Source organism: Quercus robur, chromosome 10 (assembly GCF_932294415.1).
Source record: "Quercus robur chromosome 10, dhQueRobu3.1, whole genome shotgun sequence".
Lineage (NCBI taxonomy): Eukaryota > Viridiplantae > Streptophyta > Magnoliopsida > Fagales > Fagaceae > Quercus > Quercus robur.
In genome coordinates this window covers 40209537-40234933 of record NC_065543.1, presented here as the reverse complement: position 1 = coordinate 40234933, position 25397 = coordinate 40209537, and the positions used below count along the sequence as shown (strand labels likewise).

Here is a 25397-nt window from a genome sequence, read left to right as displayed (position 1 = left end):
GGATGATTTTTGTTTTTATTTTCAAAACAATATGAAAATAATTTTCAAAAAATTGAAATTGAAATTGAAACTAGTACTCAATAATAATTTTTATATTATACGTGTTTAACTTTCACTTTTTCAAAATACTTTAAAAAAAAAAAAAAGTTGTTTGGGACACTATTTCTATTTTTGAGATTAATTTTTTTTATACAAAAAATACCTTTTTGTGAATAATGATTAGGGAATAGAGCTCATGTACTTTTTTAAAAAAAAATTAATTGACATTTTTTTTTAATAAAGATAAACACCTTAATTTAAGAGATAGAAGAGTTTGGACAAATCTATATATTCACTATTTTCAATTTATTTACAATTATGCTATTAAAAACATTTTTGGTATTTTGAAAACAAGTAAACCCTTTTCAAAATTCTATTATGAATAGGAAAATTTTTCTAAAAGCTATATTTAGACAGCATTAGCTGGCTGTCAAACAATATATTCAAGTGTAGAGCCCACCATTTTATGGTTTAAAAAAAAGTATATTTAATTCCATCCCCAAAAAAAGTATTTCCTTTTTTTTTTTTTATAATAAAACAATTAATACATTCTCATATAGATTATTAATTCATATTTGAAAAAAGTATGGAATAAGTATTCCTCATTTATGGGTCAATAACAAAAATACAATAAAACAACTAAGATGATTATAAACGAATAGCTATTTCATCCATGAATTTATTCTTACATACCAAACATACCTTTATTAGAAGAGTCTGAATTTGGTAAGAATGGGGTGTAAAACTCATGTTTTATATAATCCAATAAGAAATTGTCATATCAGCTTTTTACTTAAAACTCACTGTGTCCTACCACAAAAAATAACATCTTAATAAATTCAAACAAAAAAAAGAAAAAACTTGTAATTAACGAATAAAAATGTTTTAAGGAGACAAAAAAAAAACAAAAAAAAAAAACAAAAAAAAAAAACAAAACAAAAAAAAAAACAAACAAAAAGGCTTTAGGCACACACATTCATCTTACTCACATTTGTTATCACATCAACTCAAACCATTTTTTATTCATTAATTACAAACAATAATAAAAATGACAACACCAATAAAGGTTTTTCTTTAAAATAATGTAATGCTACAATTACAAATTATTTTACACTATTTCTACAAATTATTAATGTGACCAACTTTTTACTGGTTTTCATCTAGACCCACCATTAGCATCACTTTTTCCTTTACCAATAATCACTCATCACTAGGGGTGTTCGCAGTATGGTTTTGGGTCATTTTTAGCACCATATTTTGTAATGCAGTTTATCCAAAACTATAACTGCATCGCATCTCATTTTTGCTGTCACATGTGCAGTGCGATGCGGTTTAGAGTTTAGCCAAAACTATAACTGCACCGCACCTCATTTTTGCTGTCACATATGCAGTACGGTATTTAAGATGCGGTTTTGAATAGCTTGAAACTAGTATATTTTTCAAATTTTGAGGTATTCTTGCCCAATCCAAAACTAATTTTTCCCTTTGTTTTGGGCTAAGTTTTAAACTATTAAGCTAATTTTTCTTTATTTTGGGCTGGCTTTCCTAATCAACACTTGCAAGCTAGGGTTATTAAACTATTAATAATATATTCAATATTAAAAAAATAAATTTATTAATATATAGAGAGGGTAAGGTGTGGTGTGGTTTATGCAGTTTTCTTATTATAAAAACCGCAAACTACACTGCACCATGCAGTGTGGTGCATTGTTATTTGTGGTGCGGTATAGTTATGTCATTTTGTGGGTAATTTTTATGATTTGAGTGATTTGTGCGGTTTTGTGAATACCCTTACTCACCATATTAGCAGTTTGTAAAATTTTTTATTAAAAATTTGTATTTCTACCATTACTCTTAAAACAATGTAAAAAAAATTCCATTTAGTCCAATTTGAAATTTATTGTTCGATCTAAGCCTAAAAAATGAATACCCAAGCATTGAAGTTTTGAAATAAAGAGTTCACACATATTATTATTATTAGTATGTAACCTGTAAGGGTAAAATTCCCAAGTCAAACAACGGGCCTTGGGCCCTATACAAAGTCCAGCTACAACTAAGGAGAAAATGGGGCGCCAAAAGACTTCCAGCCCAACCCTAATAAGTCCAAACTTATTTAAAAAGACGTCCGAGGAGGAATGTCTCCTCGAACGTGCCAAATATGGGCCCAACATGCACCCTATCCATAATGAGGAGTCATTCCAAACAAATATTGGTAGTAAGGATGAGCCTCACAAAGCAGGGAGAAGAACGAGAGCATAGGATGTCCAGGGGGAGACCCCAACTGCCGCATTAAATGTAAGGAAACTATTTTTCTGGTCACATTAATGTGGAGAGGACAGGCGAACAGTGTTACCTTGGCCACTGCAACTCACAGAAAGGTAGGGTGGATGTCCGATGGAATAGGCACTCAAGTGAAGGTCCAGGTGATCAACAAGTGTAAGGCTCTTATTATTTTAAGGAGGCTATATAAGAGAAGGGCATCCCCATGAAAAGGGGATCGGAAAAAAGGGGAAGAAGAAGGAGAAATAGAGAGAGGAAGACTATAGCTTTTAATCAGAGACAGGGGTGCATCCATACGTCTTCTCTGACCGAACATCCAGCGAACATAAATGAGATATTGTAACGTTCAACCGCTGCATGGCCTAGAAATTAACTAACATTCACCTCGTTGAGGCCTAGTTCTGTAACCTGCTCTCTACAAATTCATTGTCTAGGGTTCTTTGGACCAGAACCACCTACTTGCTGGGCCTGGGCCCTAAAAGTTGACCCTACATAACCCATGCAAACGCATGAATGTATTTAAAATTAAACACAATTTTTATTATAAAATATAAATAATTAGTCAAATTATTAAAAAAAAAATAGTATATAACACATGCATATGTATAGATATATTTAAAATTAAACATAATTTTTATCATAAAAATATAAAATAATTAGTCAAATTATTCTTTTTAAAAAGTAAACGTAATTAGTCATATATTAAAATTTTCACCTAAATTTAATACTACTTATGATCATTTTTTTCTTTTAATTTTTAATAAGATAGAACGTGTGATAATTTTTGTTGTATGGTGATTTTTATTAAGTATATGTGAATTTTTTTTTTAAATTTTATAGTTCATTAATATTAAATTATTAGTATTTTGCACTCATTAACTCACTTAGTACAAAGATTAAAAAACTTAAGTAGAAACATGACACAAACTTAAGTGGATAATCATAATATGATCCCCACATAAATTTAGACATATGATGCAAAATTGAATTCTAATTTCAAATTATAATTGAACTTTCTCTGAATTTTACTTATATATATATATATATATATATATGTGGGTACCTAAGGCATGCTTAGCAACGTCCTAGGCATGCTTGTAACGTCCTCGACATACTTTGCAACGTCCTCGGCATGCTTGGCAACGTCCTTGGCCGACCTCGGCATGTTACAACGTCCTAGGCGTCCCACATCGAAGAGAAATCCCCCTACTTTCTACCTTATTAGCTTTGAAACGAAGGAGTAGTGGCATGCCGAGGTCGGCCAAGGACGTTGCTAAGCATGCTGAGGACATTGCAAAGCATGCCGAGGATGGCCAAAGACGTTGCCAAGCATGCCTTAGGTACCTACAATATAGATTATTAATGGACAGATTATTTGTTTAAAGCCTAATTGAGGTTGTAGTGTATTGACTATTGTCGTTTTCTTTTTGGTAATATATAAGAAGATTTTTTGGAGTTCATTTTGCTGTTAGCCGTTATGTGGGCACTGGGCAATAAGTTAATTGCCATTCGGTCTTGTTCATTTTGCTGTTAGCCGTTATGTGGGCACTGGGCAATAAGTTAATTGCCATTCGGTCTTTTCGGCCCTTTATTATAAAATAAAATAAATAATGAACTCAGGCCTTTATTTTTGTTTTCAAAACAGTACAATTTTTTTTATAAAAAAAATTGAAATTAAAACTAAATTTTCATTAATAATTTTTATATTATATATGTGTTTGACTTTCACTTTTTAGAAAAAATTTCAAAATACTTAAAAAAAAATGTTTGAGACACCATTTCTGTTTTTGAGATTTAATTTTTTTTTTTTTTACAAAAACTAACATGCAGAATCTATAAATTGCCTTCTTCTTTTTTGTGGATAATGATAAGAGAATAAAGTTTATGTACTTAAAAAAAAAAAAAAATAATGATAAGTTTTAAGAAGCGTGAGATTTTTATTTATTTATTTATATATATAAATATAAACTTCTTAATTTAAGTTAAAATAGAATTTCTATTTCATATATGTATGTAAAACTTATTCCGGAGACTTGAATCAAAATATAATACAATTTTTTTTAAAGCTGTATTTAGAGCACTACTATTGGTGGTGCTAAATAGCTATATTGCTATTTTTAACACCGCCAAATACCAAAATATGATTACATTGGTGGAGCCAAAGCCATATTTTTTTGGCTCCAAAGCCAAAATGTGATTACATTGCTAAATATCTTGTATATTTTTTGGTTGTGCATTGTGACTCATATGTTAAAAAAAAAAATGATTAAATTTTTATGTTCACACTACTTTTTAATAAAAAAATCTATTTTGGTTATGTTCACACAGCTCTTTAGTAAAATTTTTATATTATTTTAATCAAATAACTAAAAGTATAAATTATTGATGTTGGGTGTATTGTAAAGTAAGGAGGTAAAATAAATGAAGTAGTTTTTTGTAAAATCATATTACTAAATTTATGATTCTATCAATGTGAATACTCCTAGGCAACTTTAGCTAGCTGCCATTTTGCCAAACAATATATTCAAGTATAAGCCTTGCCATTTTAGAGTTTGCAAAATTAAAAAGAAAGAAAAAAGAAAAGAAAAAAAAGTATATTTGATTCCTCCCCTAAAAAACAATTAAGTATTTCCTTTGATTGCTAACTAGACGGGTCTTCCCGTTTGAACCGCAGGCAGAAACAAAAAAATGCGTCGACTGTATAATTTAACTTTTTTTTTTTTTTTTTGGTTTCCACCGTGTATCTTCAAAACTTTCAACCAGAGACTAATCACTGTTCGTGTCGGGTCGACCCACGAAGGGGTAAAGCACTGACCCAGGGATTCTTTTCAAAGTGCAGGTAGCAGGACTCGAACTAGGGAGCACACCTAGTCGAGCCAAGTACAAGCACTCTGAGACCAAGCGCCGAACCGCTTGGCCAACCCCACTGGGTTAATTTAACTTTCTTTCCATATTCCTGATGCTCACATCCCACGTGGCGAAACCACAAGCCTCACTGAGCAAAGAGAATATAAAGCCAAAAAAGCGTACCATTTTATATATTCTCTTGTGAATCTGTGATCTTCACTTCCCATTCTCTCCCAAATTTCTCACTTCTTTTTCTCACACACTCTATACATAGAACGAACCAGTGAGAGAGATTCACTCACCATGCCTAGGGTTGGGTCCGAGACACCAGCGCCGAGCTCTTCTTCATCAATGGCGTCTACGATCAAAGCCTACTCTGTGCCTCTCATTCTCTTCGTCGCCGCTATGTTTTACCAGCTCTTCGTCATTCCTAAGTCCTTTCCTGTCTCTCATTACGATGGTGACACACTTTTCTTTTGCTTTTCGTTTTTTTTTTTTTTCAATTGAGTTTTGGTTGTTGTTGTTGAATTGTTTTGGTTTTGTGAATTGTAGTTTTGGGAATTAAGAGGTACAGTTCTATTGCTGTTGCGAAGGAAGCCTATGAGAAGATTTCAAGCAAGTGGTAATATTTTTTTTATTTTTTGTTGTTCAATCAATCATTTAGGAATTATTTGAATAACAAAATGGCTATCTTTTGTATCAATTATATAATTTTTTTGTTACTTTCTAAACTAATGTGTAATTTGAATAGTGTGAAGAATGAGAGCACCATACATTTTACTGTTTATACAATTTCAATTTCCTAATAGTTTAAGCTTGTGAGAGCATCAGTCCAGCTTCAAATGCTAGGGCCCACCCTTTTTTTTAAATGACATGAAAACCTTACCAAGGTAGGGCCCTTTGGGCCCACCCCCAAGGAGTAAAACACATATACATGACCCCACTTGCCAGAACTGTGTATCAAGTAATCTAAGGGAATCCTTGAACCTAGGATGTCTGGGTCTATAGCTCATCCCAATCCTCCAACTTGACGGGTAAATGTTGTCCCCTCATCTTATCTCCCATTAATAATATTTCATGTGTTGGACCTCACTTGATAAAGACAATTTAGGCGCATGTGTGAAGGGGGAGTTGTTTTTTTAAAGCTTCATTACCCAACAACTCGTTTTTTTAAAGCTTCATTACCCAACAACTCATTTGCTACTTCCATCTTGTGCATGAAAGCTGCAATGTTCAATCAAACTGTTCTTGTAGGCATTTTTTTGCTTCTAGCTTAATTGATTATGTGAGCAACTATCTACACGAGGAACCGACATTTCTCAACATTGTTGATATTGAGTCTTTGTACTTCTGTAGTCGCTTCTGTCCTGAGAGCTTTTATGGTTTTTTACATAAATGTCAACATGACTACGTTTTGAAGGTTGGAGGTCAATGTATAAAATCTTCCAGAGGTGTATAACCTTAATATCAATGTAGTTGTAGCATGTCTCTATGAGATACTCAACTCACTCTACTCCCCCACCAATTCCCCCCCCTCCCCCCACACCCCCCCCCCCCCCCCCCCCCTAAAAAAAAAGAAAAAGAAAAAGAGAGAGAGAGAGAAATTTGGAAAAGGATAAAGCTATTAGGGTGCTCATAGGTTCATATCTTTTAACCTATAGAGTTTATATTGATTCGTGCTACAAAGAAGTCAATGAGAAGGATTGTTAGTACTATGTTTATATTCTTTTTGTATTTTTTTTCAAGCATGCCAATTATGTTTGTTATAATACTAAATAATGTGGTCATTTCAGGAATTCAGGTAATGAAGTTCCCAGTAATGATGATTTTATAAAGGTATGTAAATTCTTCATTTGTGTTCCAAAGGTGATTTCTTAAATTATGATATTCTGATTTTTTTTTCCTATGTTTGTGGCCAAATTGATGATTATAATGTTATCTGCTAAATATTATTCTAATTTCTTTAAAACTATTGTATACAACAGCAGTAGCAAAGCCTTAGTCCCAAATCTGTGGGTTGAAAACTATATTGTATCTTTGGATATATATTTCCCTGAGAAGATGAGCACTGTAGTTGCATCATTATCATTCTCGTCGTTGTCATCATCATCAATCACACTGTTGAACAGGGCATTGGGCCAAAGGCCCAAAAGGAAAAAGAAAAGAAAAGAATGTATTTTTTACTTTATATATAAAATTTATTGTTAAATTACCTTCATGTAGAAGCTTTTGCTTATCTTCTGCCAATGTTAGAGTCTCTCATGTAATTATTTCGTACAATAAGTCTTCCTACTGTTCTGCATTAAAATTTGGCATTGAGTTTGGTCATCTTTAATTTTGTTAGAGCCCTGTACACAAGTTTAAATGAAGGGATTCTTTAAATAAGTTTGCTAATGATCTGCATCCCAGGCAACAATTCTCCGAGCTAGAGATGCCAGTTCATAAGTTCCTTTCTTTGACAAATTTCCTAATGCTTTGCAAATACAAACATGAGTTTTATGATAGATTATTAATTAAGATGATCCTTCCTTGCATTGAGCATTGAAATATACTATGCTTCTTTAGAAACAATAATTTTATAAAAAATATATGATGGGCAGTAATTCAGTACTGTTTGGTAATAGAGCTTCTTTAGGTGCTAGAGGAAATTTTGTTATCTTTATGTAGAAAACTGAGTTTATCTGAATATGAAGTGAATAATGTTTGTCAACTGTTTGGTAATACAAGAGGTCCATGTACTTCAAAATCTGTATTTGTTATAGAATTATAGGTTTTAAATGAAAGTCAAAAACTACTTGTGGAGCTGGAACTATCAAATCGCTCTTGGTTTCTTTGATATTTTGATGACTATTTTGTCTTTTTATTGTGTCATCTCTACTGAAATTTATGGTTTTCCTAACATCAACATTGGGGGCCTCTAAATATGTCTTTCAATGATAGCATTCTTTTAATTGTGGGTATAATTTGCAGATTCAATATGCTTATGAGTTTCTGACAAATCCTTCATGGAAAAGTAACTACGACATATTTGGCATCGATGAGTATATTGTGAGTTTTAAGGCCCCTTGGCTTATTTATATGAGGCTTTCTATGTTATAATTTGCATTGTGCCCTTCTCCTTTAACTTCTCTGTGTGAGGCCTTACATTGTTTAATTAAATGGCTTTTCTTGGCTGTAGCATGTTATTGACAAGGTCAAAGGGAAATATGCTGGTGAAAGTTTTTCAAAAATAAAACTTCCTCTGCTAGATGCTACTGTTTCCGGTCAGTTAAATTGTCCATTATATTATAATTGACCTGATTTTTTTTTCAAGGAAAGATATATAATTTGTTCGAATCATGATTCTTATGGGCTAATGCAATTTGTACCCTTTCTTTCTATTAGTTCCCGAAGATGTTAGTCTTAATGTCATCACCTACAAGGATTTCGAGCCTATTTTAAAGGACACACGCCCTTCTCTAATTCAGGTACAATCATTATCAATAATTTTCTGACGTATTATGAGTACTTGTATGCGGTGGGCATCCCTATTTCCTCTTATCTTTTACTCCCCTGGAAGGTTACATTTAGTAAATAAAAGTATGTCATGTTTCATTAAAATCAACTTGACAGACACACACTAATTCCAATTAGTTTCTTCTTACAATTAATAATTGATTAAAAAGCCCCAATGAGAATCCTCCCTATTTTAATTTTTGGATTAATCCCCCTCCCCCCTCTCTTTAGTATCTCAGCAGGATGTCTATACCACATGCAGACTGTTAAATGATTAAATTTAAATGGTTTGGAGAAAAGTTCCACTATGTGTCATTTCAAATGAGCATGCATTAACGTGTACTTTTTATCACGTGACTAATTTAATAGACATGGAATTTGTTCAAATGATTTAATGTGTCATCTGATTAAAATAAATGTGGATGGTCTTGTGAACTGACATGTGATGGATTGGAGGAGAATTTTCACTTGGGTTTGGAGAAAAAATTTGTTCTTCATTTTATTAATGACTTATGTTGTCAGCACAAAAATTTTATTATATTTTTAATAGATAGATACTAACTCTTAGTGAATGTTCATTGACATTGGATCAGGTGTTTTCATTTGGGAGCAAACGCTGTGCTCAATTTTTGGCTGTCTGGAAAAGAATTGGTATGTCCTTCATTTGGGAGTACCTGATGTAAATTATCTTATCTGCATGAGTGGGTTTTGTTAAGATGTATGTTCTTCATGCTTTAACTACTTGTTATAGTTGCCACTTCATGGTTATTTTGTTCCCATTCTCCCTATGTTCAGTATTTTTGTTGGACGGAGTAGCAAATACCGGTAGGGTGGAGCTTGGTGACCTTCAACTTGCAGCATACTTTGCTGAGAAAAAGCCAACAGGTCAACCTTTCTTTAGGAATGGTGAGTGTACATTTACTCAACATCTCTCTCTCTTGAATTTCAAAGGGTCTTATAGATAGGCCGTTATTGGGTGAGCTTGAGTTCTTTTTAATTCATAAACTCTTGGACTTCATAATATGAAATAAAAATTGATTTTCTAAAGACAAATTGAAATAAGGGGCAGAGTGGTGTAGATATTTTACTGTTACATTGTTTATATCTGGATCAAATCAGCTGCCTGAATTGCTCACTCATTCTTTATGACCATATTGTTTGTACTAGTTCATGGGGCCCCTTTTTGGAAGGTTCTGATACTTTTTATTTGTTCTTGCAGTGCATTGTAAATCTTAGTAAACTACCAACAGAATTTTTTTATTATTGCTGATATGAGATTATGAGAAATTAAAAAGGATTTCTTGATGTACTTCTGTGCCAATATGTTGGTCCTCTTGTGGGATTCCTACTTTAAATCCATCATCATTTTACACTATAATTTCTGATTTCCAAATTTTCCCTCATTGTTTTGTGTGCTTACTGTGTTGATACTATTCTATAACATCTAGAAGGGCTATTTTAGTAACTTTATAATTCTTTTTCTTATATACTACATCCTAAATAGGATAGTGTTGCCTGCAAATAGCAGATGTAAGTTTGTTACAAATTCTATTATGTATCAATTACAGTGGTTTAATTGCAACCAAGTGCTCTGCATTATTCTTGTTTTTAACTTGCTAGTAATGTATACAGGCCTTCCTTCACTCGTTGCATTTCCCCCTGATTGCAAAACTGCAGATTGTGTTATACAGTAAGTTTTTGCAGTCCACTGGTGAAGCTTTCAGATACTTAGATTTCTTATATATGGAAATATTATGTTGTGTGCTTATTGCACTTCAAAAGGTCATGTTTCTGCTGGATATTATGGAACAATAATATTATAATTATCCTTTTTTTTAGTTTTGATGGGGAGCTGTCAGTAGATGCAGTTACAGATTGGTTTTCTACAACAATACTTGGTTTACCTCGAATTCTTTACTACTCAAGGGACACACTGGTAATATTCAGGATTTCTCTGATGCAATGTGTTGTTTCTCATAGCATTATTTCTCCCTTATACCCTTTCATGGATGTGCATTAATATATGTTTGATAATAACCAGAGATTTTGCATAAATTATGGTAATACAAGTAACAAGAAGGAAAGCTAAATATGCTTTAAGAAAGACCACTTCAATGGATCATCTATTAGAGCATTTTCTTCTTGGTTTGACTATTAGTTTTATCCTTCCTCCTGATTTTGTGTTGCATGGTAAGTGCTGCTTACGAGTGAGTGTTTTAAGACAATCTGGAGGGAGGGAAGTTGGATAACTTTGTGGCTTCTAAGCTGTGGTTTTTATTGCTTTTTCTTAGCTGGTCCAGATTTTAAAATTGTAGGGTATGGCACATTTACCGATTTATACATCTAACATCTTTGAAAGATCTACTTGTTTTAATAATCTGTCAAGTAAGATTTGTTATATATTTTCGTAGATTCATCTTTAGACTTCTGTTTTCTTCATTTTTTTTTTTGTTGCCTCTCTGATTAATTTGGTTTTTTAGTTGCCTCTCTGATTAATTTTGTTTCCTATTTCACTGTCTGTCCCTATTGAAATGATATGTAACCGAATCAATTTCAGGTACCAAAATTTCTGTCAAAAAGTAGTCCTCATAAGGTACAATCTCCCCCCCCCCCCCCTCTTTTTGGGGCCCCTTTTTATTCCTGTCTTATCTACATGTTCTCATCATGCAATTTTTCTTCATCACTTGTACTTTGACTACTGGTCATGCTTACGCCATCCAGTCCAGTTTATTAATGAGCTCTTCATTAGTTGCACTGTAAATTTTAGCTATAGGCTTACATTATAAGAAATGCTCTCTCTTTTGAGTTGAGACCAAGTATGTTGTTCAAATTTGTACTGCATTTCCTGTTACAGTTGTGATGGTGTTTTTTCGATAAGTAGTTGTGATGGATTCTCAAATAGGAAGATCTTCAAAATTGTGGCTTGTTTTATTTCAATTCACTGCTTGGACCAAGCATAGTGTATCTATCTTCTGTAGGATTCTTATGTTTGCACTCCACCTACTTTGGCAGTCAATGTCCCTTGCTTGGTAACAATTATCTGTATTTATTAAAGTAACTTAAATTTAAATCAATCATTCTGCATTCAATAGTCAACCTGTGTATTTATTTTTTATTTTTTTTGGTAAAAACTTTAAAAAAAAAAAAATTATATAAAAAAAAATTATAGATATACATATGAAACAGGTATACCAATTCTAGATTCAAAACACATTCAACTAATGACTAATTTCATCACTACTTATGTAATAATACCTAACAAAGATAATTAAATAAATCAAATTTAAATATTTTCATAACAACCACATTCAATTTGATCAATCTCAAAAGTGATAATAAATGATATATTAGCCAAAATAATAATTATTTCTCATCATATTCATCATCTTGCCTAATATTTCATCTAAATGAATGTTATCTTTATTCTCATCATCTTGAAAAATTATTTATTTATTGGCATCTTCTTCTTCATCATCAACATTTACTATCTATTCTTTTTCTTCTATTTCAAATTATTTTATTTTATTTTATATTTCTCCTTGACATTCTAGTTTCTTGGACTTATAAAAATAGTAACAAAAATAGAAAATAATTATATTGTCATTTAATATTTAATACCTTATTCATGTATATAAAAGGAATTTGCAAATGTGAAAGTGAAGTGTCATGTGTGTAGTCCAAAATTTGTAGGGGAGTGAAGAAAAAACAAAAAAACTCCTGACAAGTTAATGTTTGGGCTCAATCATGTAGTCCAGCAATTTTGTGTTAAAAAAGCTAGTCTAACAACTTTTTGGACTCAAGTAGCCCAATTTATACTCACATGTCCATGTATCATACGATATATACAATTCATACAATAGACTTTATTTATCGTAAGATTCATGAGACATTTATGTTTTGTACGATTCATGATCATGGTCGATATATACCTACAATGTGATGCTTTATCGTTTGTTTCCATATGTAATGTATAATACATATCACTTTTCATATGATACCAACAACTATGATTGAACCCACTACCTCAATTTTCACCTTGCTCTTACAAGGTAGCATTTTTTTGATAAGTAATAATGCTTCATTGAGAGTACAATAGATCCTAGTTACACAATAGTGTACTAAGGATACAACAAAAGTCAATCAAAATGATGCATGGAAAGTATAACTATCTAGCAAATGAGGCAAAGAAACAAATGTAAAAACACCCGAAGCATTTATCCACTTGAACAAAGTCTTGAGGAATAAAAGCTTCAAGTTAGGAATCAATCTCTTATGCCATTCAAAAGTACGAGCATTCTTGTCCCATTAAATACCCCACATGAGGCAATGAGGGATCATGCTCTAAGTACACAGATAGTGTACTAAGGATACCGAAAAAGTCAATTAAAATGATGCATGGAAAGTACAACTATCTAGTAAATCAGGTAAATAGACAAATGTAAAAACACCCAATGCAATTATCCACTTGAACAAAGTCTTGAGGAATAAAAGCTTCAAGTTAGGAATCAATCTCTCATGCCCTTCAAAAGCATGAGCATTCTTGTCCCAACAAATACCCCACATGAGGCAATGAGGGTCATGCCCCAAATTGCCTTATTTCTGTGCCTGTTAAACTTGCTCGGCTAACTGGCTAAGAGCTCCACAACACCTCTTGGCATGACCCAGTTAATCCCAAACAGGGAGAACACTATATTCCACATCTCTCTAGTGACAGGGCAATGAAGAAGTAAGTGATCAATGGTCTTCACACTCCTCTTACACATACAACACCAGTCAACCATCACTATCTAGCACCTCTGCAAGTTATCAATAGTCAAGATTTTCCCCAATGCTGCTATCCAAAGGAAAAAAAAAAAAAAACCTTTGTTGGTAATTTAGGTTTCCACGAACTCTTCCATGGAAAAGATTGTTGAGTTGTGGAATGTAACACCTTCTAGTAGGATCTACTTCAAAGCCTCCCGAGAAGAAGGATTGCTTATCCGCTCCACCCCACATCAATGATCCAGAATAAATCAAATCCAAATAGGTGGCAACCAACTTTACCCCCAGTCATGGGCTTATGAAATCAGAAACATATAGATTTAGTGACCTGTCAACTATGGTGTTGGAAAGATAGATTGATGTTTATTTTTAGCAATATCCCTCCCCCCCCCCCCCCCCCAATTATGTCTCTAATTTTTGTTATTCAAATTATAGTTGACATCATGTATTTATTCAATATATATCTTGAATATTAGTTAAATATGACTTGCTCTTTTTGCTGATGCCATTAAGCAACTTCCTTCCTTCCATGCATGAGATTTTGTGTTAGGCCAACCCATCAAATGTGACTTAGGTGGAGTTTAATAAAAATGAAGATAATATAAAATTTCTCTACATCTTTTCAGAAATTAGTAAGAGGAACTCTTAAGGTTACAGGATTTTGTTTGTACTTCTCCATGATGGAAATGATTTCTTTCAATTTTTATGAACATATAATAAAAGACAAATTTTGCATGTGGATCTTATTATCTAACATTTGTGTTAAGGAGAAAAGCCATTCAGTCATCAAATGATGTTAGAAATATGGATCTGGTCCAAGACACTGCTATAAATTAGAACAGCAATATCAGTTGAAAGTTAAAGGCAACAACCATTGTGATACAAATAGCCTAGTATTCTTTCAATGGGTCCTTTTTCACACCCAATTCTCCTCCTTAATTGGAAAGACATTGTCCTTACTTTCTATATATCCTCTAGGGCCACCAATGATACAAATTTAATTACATACGCATAGACAGATCCAAATGCTATTTAAAAATGCTGGAAATTAATTTAGTCTTTTTAATATTGATGAATATTGCTCTTGTAAATTCTTGAATTGATTAATTTGTGAACCCATTCTGATACAATATATTTTGAGTTGCTTCACTTTTCTTTAATAACTTTGTTTTCAATGACTGGTTGGTTTACTTCTCCTTGCTCATAGGTAAGAGTCATTTTCTTCTCAAAAACAGGGGAGCGTGCTGCTCCATTTGTACGTCAAGCTGCTCAAAGTTATTGGGCATATGCCTCTTTTGCATTTGTACTATGGCAAGAAGAAGATTCTTCCTTTTGGTGGAACGGGTTGGTGGATATACTTTAATGTCTTCTAGGGTGCTGCATAAGCCTGTGATTACATGAAAAATGATTCTGCATAGGTCTAATTTTGTGTCAAGTGTATCTAAAAGTTATGAAAATATTTAAATCAGAAATATAAATTTATTCATCAATTATTGTTTGATCTAGAATCAGAACCATTAAAGGTTTAGTCTTCTTTACAGTAATGCTGGATCTTGACACTTTCTTTGACTGACAACAGGTTAGGAGTGGAGTCCGCACCTGCCATAGTTTTTTTGAAAGATCCGGGTCTCAAACCTGTTGTTTACCATGGCATGTTGCTCTATTTAACTTTGTGCCTCAAGAACTATGTGATATAAGTTCTGTGCTTTTATACAAGCTAAGTTGTGCGTTTTATGCAGGTTCGGTTAACAGTTCGCGGTTTTCAACTATTATGGAACAGAATAAGCAGCAAGGTATCACTACTGTTTTTACTTACTAATGAGTGTATTCTTCTAATATTGTTGGTATCTAAGTTATTTTTGCTTTGTTATTTTACAAAGTTTAAATCATATACAGGATTTTTCATTTTATTGTTAATATGCTGGTTCAGTTGTATGAGAACCTAGCACTAGTTCTTGTTATATTAGGAGAATCAATTAACTTAAGATTCTACCTGCTATTACTATTGCACTTGTTGATTTAGAAATTTTTTTTGGTCTTTTGGTTGTCTATTGCTTCATTTTCCTTGTCTCCTCTCTCTCTCTCACACACACACACACTGAGTATTTCTTTGTGCTCTTTCTCTTTTATGTCTTGTCAGCATTCTGTCTATAATCATAATTAATTAGGTACAGTAAATTGAAGTCCTAAGTATTGGCTTTCTACATTGTTCTAGTAATTATGTCAAGTAGTTCATGACTGACTTATGTTTCTGTGGAGTTGTCAATACCTAGGTTGGAGTAAAGTAATTGGTTTACGATTATTCTCTACAATTGTTTTCTCTTTTCATTGAGATTATCTAGGAAAAAGCTTCTTGGTATTTGCTTGCTCGTTGACGACATAAGCTTGCTAGAGTCTTTGAGATTTAAAATATAAAGTTTCTAGCATAAGCAGAAGAGAGTCAGAATAGTGGCATTAAAGGTAGGAGCAGAAATGAGGGATTTGTGAATGACCAATACCTAAACTACTGGTTCTCATTGTCTGTGATATGTTATGCATGAGTGGAAAAAAGGGAACAAAAAGTGCTTGCTATATAAGATTAGGACGGATGTAATAGAGAGGTGCTTTGGAGGTTTTGTATTTTTGTTAATTTTCATTTGATTTAAAGATCTTTTTTTAAGATGATTATGTGAGCAGCCACACAATGTGACTGGGATATTGGCTTAAAAAGACGAGGAACGTATAGACCGAGTTTTTTGTGGCAGTGGTGACATGAAAGAAAATAATTGAATGATGGATGCTTGCATATTCTAACCAAAAAAAAGTCACCCCCACCTTTTTGGGGGGTGGGGTGGGGGGGGGGGGGGGTGTGGGCAGGGGTGGGTGGTAACTAGTCTACTATTTTAAAATGACAACCTGTAATTGAGAGCTGATCCACAACTATTTCTCACTTTTCCACATGTCCATATTTAATTATGGAACCTGCACATAGGGCGTGCCTCCCATCATTTACTTATTGACGAGTTTCTCTGGTCTTCTTTTCCCTTTTTGTTTTAGTCTTTTAAACCCCAACTTGGGTTTCCTATTTGTGTAAATATGGGTTGATGCGTCATTGCTTGGTGCCTGCCTTCATTGTTGCCTTTACACATGAAAGGCCAACACTTCATGCCATTAATAATGAACAGCACTTAGGGAAATAATGACATTCTTGTATCCCTATCTACTTCTGAAGCTATGTGTGTCAGTAGTAATGCTTATCATAATATTATAGGTTGTAATTGTAGATGAATGAAACATATATTGTGATGGAAATATTGGATTTATATAAACTTTGGATGTATGATCGAATTGCTTTGGTAGCTACACTACTTTGACATATTTTCAAATTTTAAGGCTGGAGATGTTGACCCATACATTTTGGTTTCATTGTAATGTCTTTGTCAAGTTAATTTCAGCTGTTGAAGCAGCAGTGTACACTTGCATAGTTGTATTAGGTTAAATTAGGCTGTGTAATACTATTTAATAAATTTTAAGGAATCAATTTGCTGTTGAATCCCCTTGTCTGATCCACCACCTGCTGATTAAGTGCGTACTATTAAATTAACTTATTAGAGCATTCGCATCAGTTCATGTAAAAATTTCTATCTATTTTAGCATAAGAACCTACTTTTTCTATTTTGCATACTCATTTTTCAAAACATCTTACATTAGGTTACCTATTTTACACAACATTTTATTAAAATATTAATTTTTCTTGATTTTTTTTGTTGTTTCGCTTTCTTCATACAACAACTACCGTCCATTCTCTCCCTACATCCTCGGGATACATAAAGAAAGAATAAAAACTAAATGAATAGTGTCAGTGTAAATTTAAATGGTTACTGTAACAAACTTATAAATTACACAATTATACACTGACTAAGAACATTCACATAAGTTTGTGTATAATAGAAAAAAGTGTAGAATTTAGACAATTTACAAGTTTGCTACCCTAATTGGGTAAATTTACACTGTCACTATTCATTTTGTATCTAGTATTTATTCTTTCTTTACATATTTCAAGAATGAAGGAAAAAAGTGAATGGTGGTTGTTTTGTGTGAAGAAAGAGAAAATTTTTAAAAATCAAGAAAAAATGATATTTTATTGAAATGTAGTGTAAAACAGATAATTCAATGTGGGGTGTTTAAAAAAGTGAGTACGTAAAATAGAAAAAGTAAGTTTTTATGCTAAAACAAATAGAAATTTTCACATGAGCTGATGTGAATGCTCTAATGTGGGCCATTTTTAGGTAAAACTAAGTAAATTTTACACATTTTTTTATTATACACCCACCAATGTGAATGCCCTTATCTATACAAAAAAAAAAAAAAAATGTTTGAAAATGACTTATCGTTGGATTAGGCAAATTCTGTCATTGGCATGATGTTATGAAAGTTAGGGTGTGAATCATATGACTGGCCTCCCATCTCATGGCTGTAAAAAAATTTATGTTTATTGCCATCTCGATTAATTATGGAATTTGGAAGTTTGAATAGCTTTGTTTGCTGAAATGACACCAAATTTTTTTGAAGCAGACTTTTTATGCACTTACGAAGGAACTTAATTGATTTTCTTGCCTTGTGTTTTCAGAGCTTCCTCAACTAAGGAGTGTGACATCAATGGAGCTGGGTTGTGATGCACATGGCTATTCTCGTGCTGGAGTGGATACCACAACTTGGTACTGTGCTGTTCTGGCAGGAAGGCTTGGCCCTGAACTTGACAAAATGCGTGAAGTAAGCTTCTCTCTGTTTGTGTTTTTTGATTATTTCAGCAACTTCAGTCTTAATGTTTGTGTTGTTTTCCTAAGGCTTTTTTCAATACCACATGATATACTTGGTGCTTCTAATGTTTGATTGATGCAGCCAGCTAGTTATGATTTTTCAAAGATAACTTTAATATTTCTTGAAGTCTGGTCAGTTTATTAGTTAGTCCTTTATTTTGTAGTTTGTGTAGAATTTAAGTCAGTCAAATAAGTCATAATTTGAGTCAGTAGTCTTTTTTGACCTTTTGCCTGCATAATCTTGGAACTGAGGAAAATAATTATTATGCAAGCTGTCACTAGAGAATGTAGTGCTATTTATATGTCAAGTATGGGTTAATGTAAGGCTTCTTTTACCGATTAATATATCTATTTTAGAGAATCATTCTCTACAGCCCTTTTTGGGTTTGTTTCTTCATCTATTCTTTCTGTTCTCCTGTTTTTCTTTTCTTTAAATCAGTTCCAGCAACCATGGTTACTTTGGACTGCATCAATATTACATATAAATGAAATTGTATCCTGTGTTTTTTTCTTACCATTTGAAGCCACTAGTGTGCATTCATCCAGAAGTTTCTTTATGAGCACTGCTATACACACAAATTTTAGAGTGATGTGGCATACTCTTCACACCAAATGTAGGGGGTTGGTGCTGTGTGTTAGTAGTTTCTTGATGACAAAATGCTTCCACATCATTTTTTATGAACCTTTCTGAAATTTCTTTTGTAACAAAACCATCTCCTTCCTTTTTTCTTCTTCTTTTGCCTTGCTGTGGTTTATTTGGAAAGAAAACAGAATAATTAATCTGATTATAGGTGATTAATTTGAGGATTCCCACTTTAGTGGATATTTGTGCACATGCATATTGGATTGCTGTGGTCACACTGTTTTGGATTATTTTGTAGGCAACATATGATTATAGATTTATAAAGCTTGATTATATATCTATATAATTTTATTACTTATAGTGCTCTGCATTATACATCTTGGGATATACTTAATGAATCCATTGCTCTTACAAAAAGCTGAAAAGTATGGACAGAGTGAAGGAGTAGGGGGGAAGAAAAAGTAATATACATGTGCTTTAAGACCCATCCAAATTGTCTAAAATCAACTGACAAACTTACATGTGCTTTTAAGACCCAAATGTTCTTCTAGTTTAGGAAATGATGTAACTTACATAGGTTCATAGACCATGCGCAGGGTTCAAGAATTGTTGTCCAATGATGGTGATTTAAAGGAAGCAGATAAAGTTGAATCCTTCTCACCTGCTGCAGCAGCTCTAAATAGTAGGCGATTAACTTTTGTTTGGCTTGATGGGGAAGCCCAAAAGGTAAATTTTTATCCCAGTTATTGTATCAAGCATGCTGTTGATTTAAAGTTAAGTCATGCTGAATGCACATGTATAGCATTTGTCAATGAATATTATGTGGATTTTGCAAGTGATACTATATGTTGATAGCACTAGGTTAAAAAGTTATATCTCATGGTCCAGTTTGGTTGGGTGCAAAAGATAGACGGATGACCAAGACTTTGCCAAACTGTGGACAAATGTAACTATCAACTTGATCAAGTTATAGAACCTAGTTGTATTATTCATCAAAAAAAAAAAAAAAAAAAAAAAAAAAAAAGAAAAAAGAAAAAAAGAACCTAGTTGTATTATGAAAACATAAAAATGTTTTAAATTGGATCATAATTTAGTTTTGTTGCAACGAGGATATTAGAATAATGGATAAATGATTAAATTCATCATTTTTTAATGGTTTAAGTTTTTGGGACAAATAGTAATTTATCATGGTATCAAAACTAAGTGCCAAGAGCCTTGTAACTTAACTAGCATCTCCTGGTGTTTTTAACAGAGACATCTAAGGTTCAAATCCCCCCTCCTCCAACTATCAAATCATTATAAATAAATAAAAGGTTTAATTACCATTTTATTCCCTAACCTCTATCCTATGTTTCAAAATGGTCCCAAATGTTTTAAATGTGTCATTTTAGTCCTTAACCTTTTGATGTTGTGTCAAAATAGCACTTGCTGTTAAGTAATGGATGGAAAAAATCTGTCATGGCAAATGGTGGGATTAAAATAATAATTTTGATGCTTATTGGATGCCACCTGGGATGCCATGTGGCATTTGTTATTATCAAAAAAACTGTGTAAAAAAAATACTACCTAATCTGCCAAACCTACAACTGGCTGCCACACCAATCTGACTAAAATAAAAATTTCTCAAACTCCATTGCAACCCAAACGCTGAAGGAGCGAAAGATCTATGAAACCCACAGCAATCTACGGCACCCAAAACAAACACACATCGAAATCCACAGGACGTCCTTGAAAGTCACATATAAAGGTTAAGGAACGATAGATCCATGTTTACAGAATATCACTAAGCCACCACGCAATACAAACAACCTCATCCGAAATTTTGCATATTCACTTTGAAAGAAGCAAGATCATCAGACCATGAGGAACCAAGAGGCCTCCAGACATAGAAGTATACGGGCTACTAATTGTAGGTAGAGTCAAGGCCAGACTGAACTATGAGTGTTGTTGTGGAACAGTGACTTGATCAAACTGTTCCGAAGAAAACTGTGGAGATTTCAGGGAGGAAGCAACAATCTGGTTCTCTATATTCTTTTTGTTTTCTTTTCTTTTCTAAAACTTTGATGTTAACGGTTGAAGTAACAGAGGTGGATGGAAGGAGCTGATTACGTCTGCTCTCAAAGATAAGGGTGTGAATTGATACTTTTAAACATAAGGGACCAAAATGACAACAAATACAAACTAAGAGGAACCAAAAGGTATTTTTTCCTAAAAAAATGTAATTTGCTATTGCCTTAATGTGAAAATTAGATTCTTTCCTGTTAGTTCCTTCTTTCAAAATGCTACTTACCATCTTATCCTAGTTTGTCCTAGATAAGTAGATATAATATATTTGAGTACTAAATATGCAAATGTTTATTCTAGTACATAGACATACTGCATAAAAATCAACTTCAGTTTAAATGCTTGCCACTGGGCTTGGATTCCTATCATTTTTTGTGTACAAGCATTACCTGTAAATCCTTTTTGAGTTCTCAGCTCCATACAAATGAAATGAAATTGATTTATATAAAATCATTTCTCCTATTATTTGTAGCAAAGTTGGTTCTCTTGGGATATTACTGGAGTGAGATTCTATGTCCTTTTGATATGGACAATTAAAACCTTTTGCTTCCTTTTATTTCCCCTGCACTTACTGATACTTCACAATCTTCCACTGTTTCCTTGAAAAGAACATCTGTACTCGTGTGGTTGTTAATCATATATGCAGATAGCTTTGATAATTCAAACATTTAATTGCTGTCATAGCAAGAGTTAAATGACATTATTGACAAGCTTTTCCCTTAGTCTTCTGAAAGAGGCTTAGCATGAGAAAAGCAGATATAACTAGCATCTAATATACTATTGTAAGATGATTTTGCATAAATTAATCATCTACTTGAATGAGAATTTGTCTGCAACTTTTACAACGCCCAATCCTTTGCAACTGTATCAAGCTCTGACTGCTTGCGTAATTGTTTTTTATCCAGAAATACTGCTACTTCTGCCTCCATAGTGGTAATAGCTCTGAATCTATCTATGACACTTGTGGACCAAGGAGAGACATGGCTGATGTACCTCGGATATTTATTGTGCGTTACAAAAGAAATTTTACCGAAGAGAATTTGAAAGTTGAGGCAAAGCCAAAAGGCATATGGGATACTATGAAAGGTGATGATGTGGCTCCTGCTTCACAGCTTGTGGCAAGATACAGTGGTTCGGATGATAGTTTACAGGTATAAATGCTGTACTGGGAAATTTTCTTCAGCTGCTAGAATAGTGATTTATATGACATTGCCTTATTTTAGATTCAAATTCAACTGTCAGTCTATGATCATGAGTTCTTGTTATTGTTTTTTTGGTGATTATTTTATTGTTTGAGACATATCTCAGCCTGAAGAACTATTGCATGTAAAACCCCTTTTTATGACAAGGTGCACTTGCCTTCAATGTGTTTTATTTTACTGCAGATTATCGAATGGATCTCAAACATAATCAAAGATGGTGACTCCAGGGATCTGCCCTCATTTGTAAGCTATTTTCTTGTTCCAATTTGCAGATTCTGTAAACAAGCCTAATCTTGGAAAGCTTTCTTTTGTATACACTTAGTTCTTTTACCTGATGCTTATATTTGCAATTTGGGGGCTTTGGCATACCTAGTCATCTGCAAAATCTTTCCTTGAGGTGTATTTGGTTTTGAGCGCCTCATAAAAGATGGTCACAAATTATAATATGCACAAATTTTTGACATACATTTGTGGAACCATCATATTTCCCATGCTTATATTTGTAATTTGGGGGCTTTGGCATACCTAGTCATCTGCAAAATCTTTCCTTGAGGTGTATTTGGTTTTGAGCACCTCATAAAAGATGGTCACAAATTATAATATGCACAAATTTTTGACATACATTTGTGGAACCATCATATTTCCCATAGAATGATGGGACCACTTTCCCTGTATGTCCTGCTTGGATCACGTGGGGGCAGGAGGTGGTGAATATGTGCGTTGTGAACCATCACTGGTATTACATTATAATTAATATTAAAACATAAAAAACCTGCAGTTCAAGAAGTGCAATTTTGATGCCTTTCATTCTCTTCCTGATGCAGAGAACTAAAACTCCTGAGCTTGTTCCGGAGGATGCAGATCCTATTTGGGTTAGAGGAGCCCAAAAAGTACTTTCAAAAATCACATTAAAGCAAAGGATTCATGGCATCATAAGGGGAATCTATGATCGTTTGGGAGATCCAAGGAATGGTCCATATTTGCTTCTTGGGGCATTAATGTCTTTTGGTGCCATCTGGCTGCGAAGGAGTCGACCAACTCCTCCAAGCCAGTCAAATCAACCAAGTCAACCAAGTCAGCCAGCAAATGTAAGTGATGGCTTGGGATCTCTCTCTTTGATGGTATTTAAGCTTTGTCAATACTCAATAATATGTGCTACTCTTATTATGTTTATTGCTTATGTGAATTTTACGTGATTATACCCAAAACCTATGAAGTTAGACAAAGAGGGAGAATAAATAAATAGGCGAAACTACAATATTGGTCCCTCAAGTTTACTTTGTATGCGCAATTGGTCTCTTAAGTTTAAAGCGTGCGCAATTAGTCCCTCAAGTTTTCAAAATGAGCAATATAAGTCCTTTTACTAATTGCTATTAACGGTGTTACTTATATGGCCTATGGAACAATGACTTGGCATTTTGTTTTAATGATGTGGCATATTTTTAATTAAAAAATTACAAACTAAAATTACACATGAGAAACATTATTTACCAAATTAAAAAACTATTTTCTACCTATTGTAAACACCTAGCTACGGCTTAAAAAAAAAACAAACACCCAGCCAGCCACGAGGCAGAGAAGGGGAGAGATTTCATTGTTACGGAATAGACAGTTGAGCTTTGATGAAAGAGAAGGTTCTTCTGATTCTGCTTCAAGTAGTACAATAAGTAGAGTTTTGAAAGGAAAGGCTCCTCTAAGATCCAATTGTAAGTGTGCTAAATGGTATAGTTGGTGAGACCTATAAAAGCAGCAGGACTGTGCTTGGAAGTGCTGAGAGAGTTGGATGCTGATTTAAATCATTGGGTGTATGGTAGCGTTGCAGGTTTGAAAAGGGTGACATAATAGCGTTGCAGTACGGTAGCGTTGCGGCGGCTGGGGCTTGTTGTTCCCTCTCTCCCCTTCTCTGTCTCGTGGCTAGGTTTTTATTTATTTATTTATTTATTTTTTAGCCGTGGCTGGGTGTTTATAATTGGTAAAAAATAGTTTTTTAATTTGGTAAATAATGTTTCTCATGTGTAATTTTTTAATTAAAAATATGCCACATCATTAAAATAAAATGCCAAGTCATTGTTCCGTTAGTCACATAAGTAACACCGTTAATGGCAGTTAGTAAAAGGACATATATTGCTCATTTTGAAAACTTGAGAGACCAATTGCGCATGCTTCAAACTTGAGAGACCAATTGCACACACAAGGTAAACTTGAGAGACCAATATTGTTGTTTCACCAAATAAATATAGAGAGATTACTTCTACATTTTACCTTCTTGAAAGCTGAATGATCATGATTGCTTACCTAGTCCAAATTATGCGTGTGTGGCTCATAAATGCTATTTTATCATCTTAATTAATGTTATCCTAGCAAGAAATGAATCTATGATTTACTTTTTACAGATGATCTTTTCCATTTTTCTTATATTTATCCTTTTGGGTTATTTTACTTCTACTCCTTCACAGATGTAGCTCTTCATTTAGTTTACTATAGCTGTTGCTCTTTGCAAATCCAAGTCATCCAGTCAGTGGCATTATATATATTTTTCTGCAATTTAGATGTATAGACCACCAGTGTGACAAACTGCAATATGCATGTTTACAGGATGAAAGTAGACCAAAAAGGAGAGGCAGGGCTAGAGCAGCGTCAAACAAAGATAAACCTCCTTCCATGACTGACGTGGATCCAAAAGATGCATTCCAGATGCCGTTTTCTGATTCTGACTCAAACTCTGAGTAGTAGATGCTGCTTAGGAAATGGAATTTTTTTTAAGTATGATTGTTAATTTTGTAAGCATTAGTAACAGTAGAAAATTATAGATGTTTTATGATATGATTATGAGAACAACTCATACCTCACATGTTTATAAGTTTTAGACAAATATATCTAACTTCCAGGGGCAATTGAACTTTTATTGGAAATGTCACGTGGCGTATTTAAGAGAACATTCAACATCATTCTACATAATGTCGGCGTGGCGTGGTGGCGATCTGATCTTGGTTCTATTTATATTGTTGATAGCTCATAGCTCTAGTGTTGCTTTGTGTCAGTGCCTCAAATATAAGAAAAACACCAAGTTCAATTAATTGTATCCTCTTAAGTTTGGGATGGTTATAATTTTGTTCTCTCAGATTTAATTTTTGTCAATTCCATGACTAAACATTACAAATCTTGACAATGTGGGTGGTGATGTGATGGAGGAATAGGAGTAGTCATTATTGGAATGGATGAGTAGTTTCTTGGCCTCAAAAGCTTTCCTTGGTTATTTAAGTACTGTTAGAATTATGATTAAGTGATTAAAATGTTAAATTACTGATTGTTTCAAAAGTTTAAATT

The 25397-nt window shown here is 33.4% G+C and overlaps 1 protein-coding gene across 1 annotated transcript; it reads left to right on the top strand.

Moving 5' to 3' along the window:
- Positions 1-5311: 5311 nt before the first annotated feature.
- LOC126701384 (uncharacterized) lies at positions 5312-24982 on the top strand. The gene is made up of 20 exons (XM_050399442.1): positions 5312-5626; positions 5719-5788; positions 6960-7002; positions 8137-8214; positions 8345-8429; positions 8551-8633; positions 9255-9312; positions 9457-9567; positions 10294-10351; positions 10501-10597; positions 11219-11254; positions 14630-14766; positions 15002-15072; positions 15162-15215; positions 18032-18174; positions 19390-19530; positions 21774-22019; positions 22254-22313; positions 22895-23158; positions 24666-24982. The coding sequence occupies exons 1-20, from the start codon at positions 5470-5472 to the stop codon at positions 24798-24800; spliced, it is 2127 nt and encodes a 708-aa protein (XP_050255399.1). The 5' UTR covers positions 5312-5469; the 3' UTR covers positions 24801-24982.
- Positions 24983-25397: the final 415 nt, after the last annotated feature.

Coding starts and splice junctions, on each gene's coding strand:
- LOC126701384 (XM_050399442.1), top strand. CDS start 5,470: ATGCCTAGGGTTGGGTCCGAGACACCAGCGCCGAGCTCTTCTTCATCA. Junction 10,352..10,500: donor ACTGCAGATTGTGTTATACA/GTAAGTTTTTGC, acceptor CCTTTTTTTTAG/TTTTGATGGGGAGCTGTCAG. Junction 11,255..14,629: donor CAAAAAGTAGTCCTCATAAG/GTACAATCTCCC, acceptor CCTTGCTCATAG/GTAAGAGTCATTTTCTTCTC.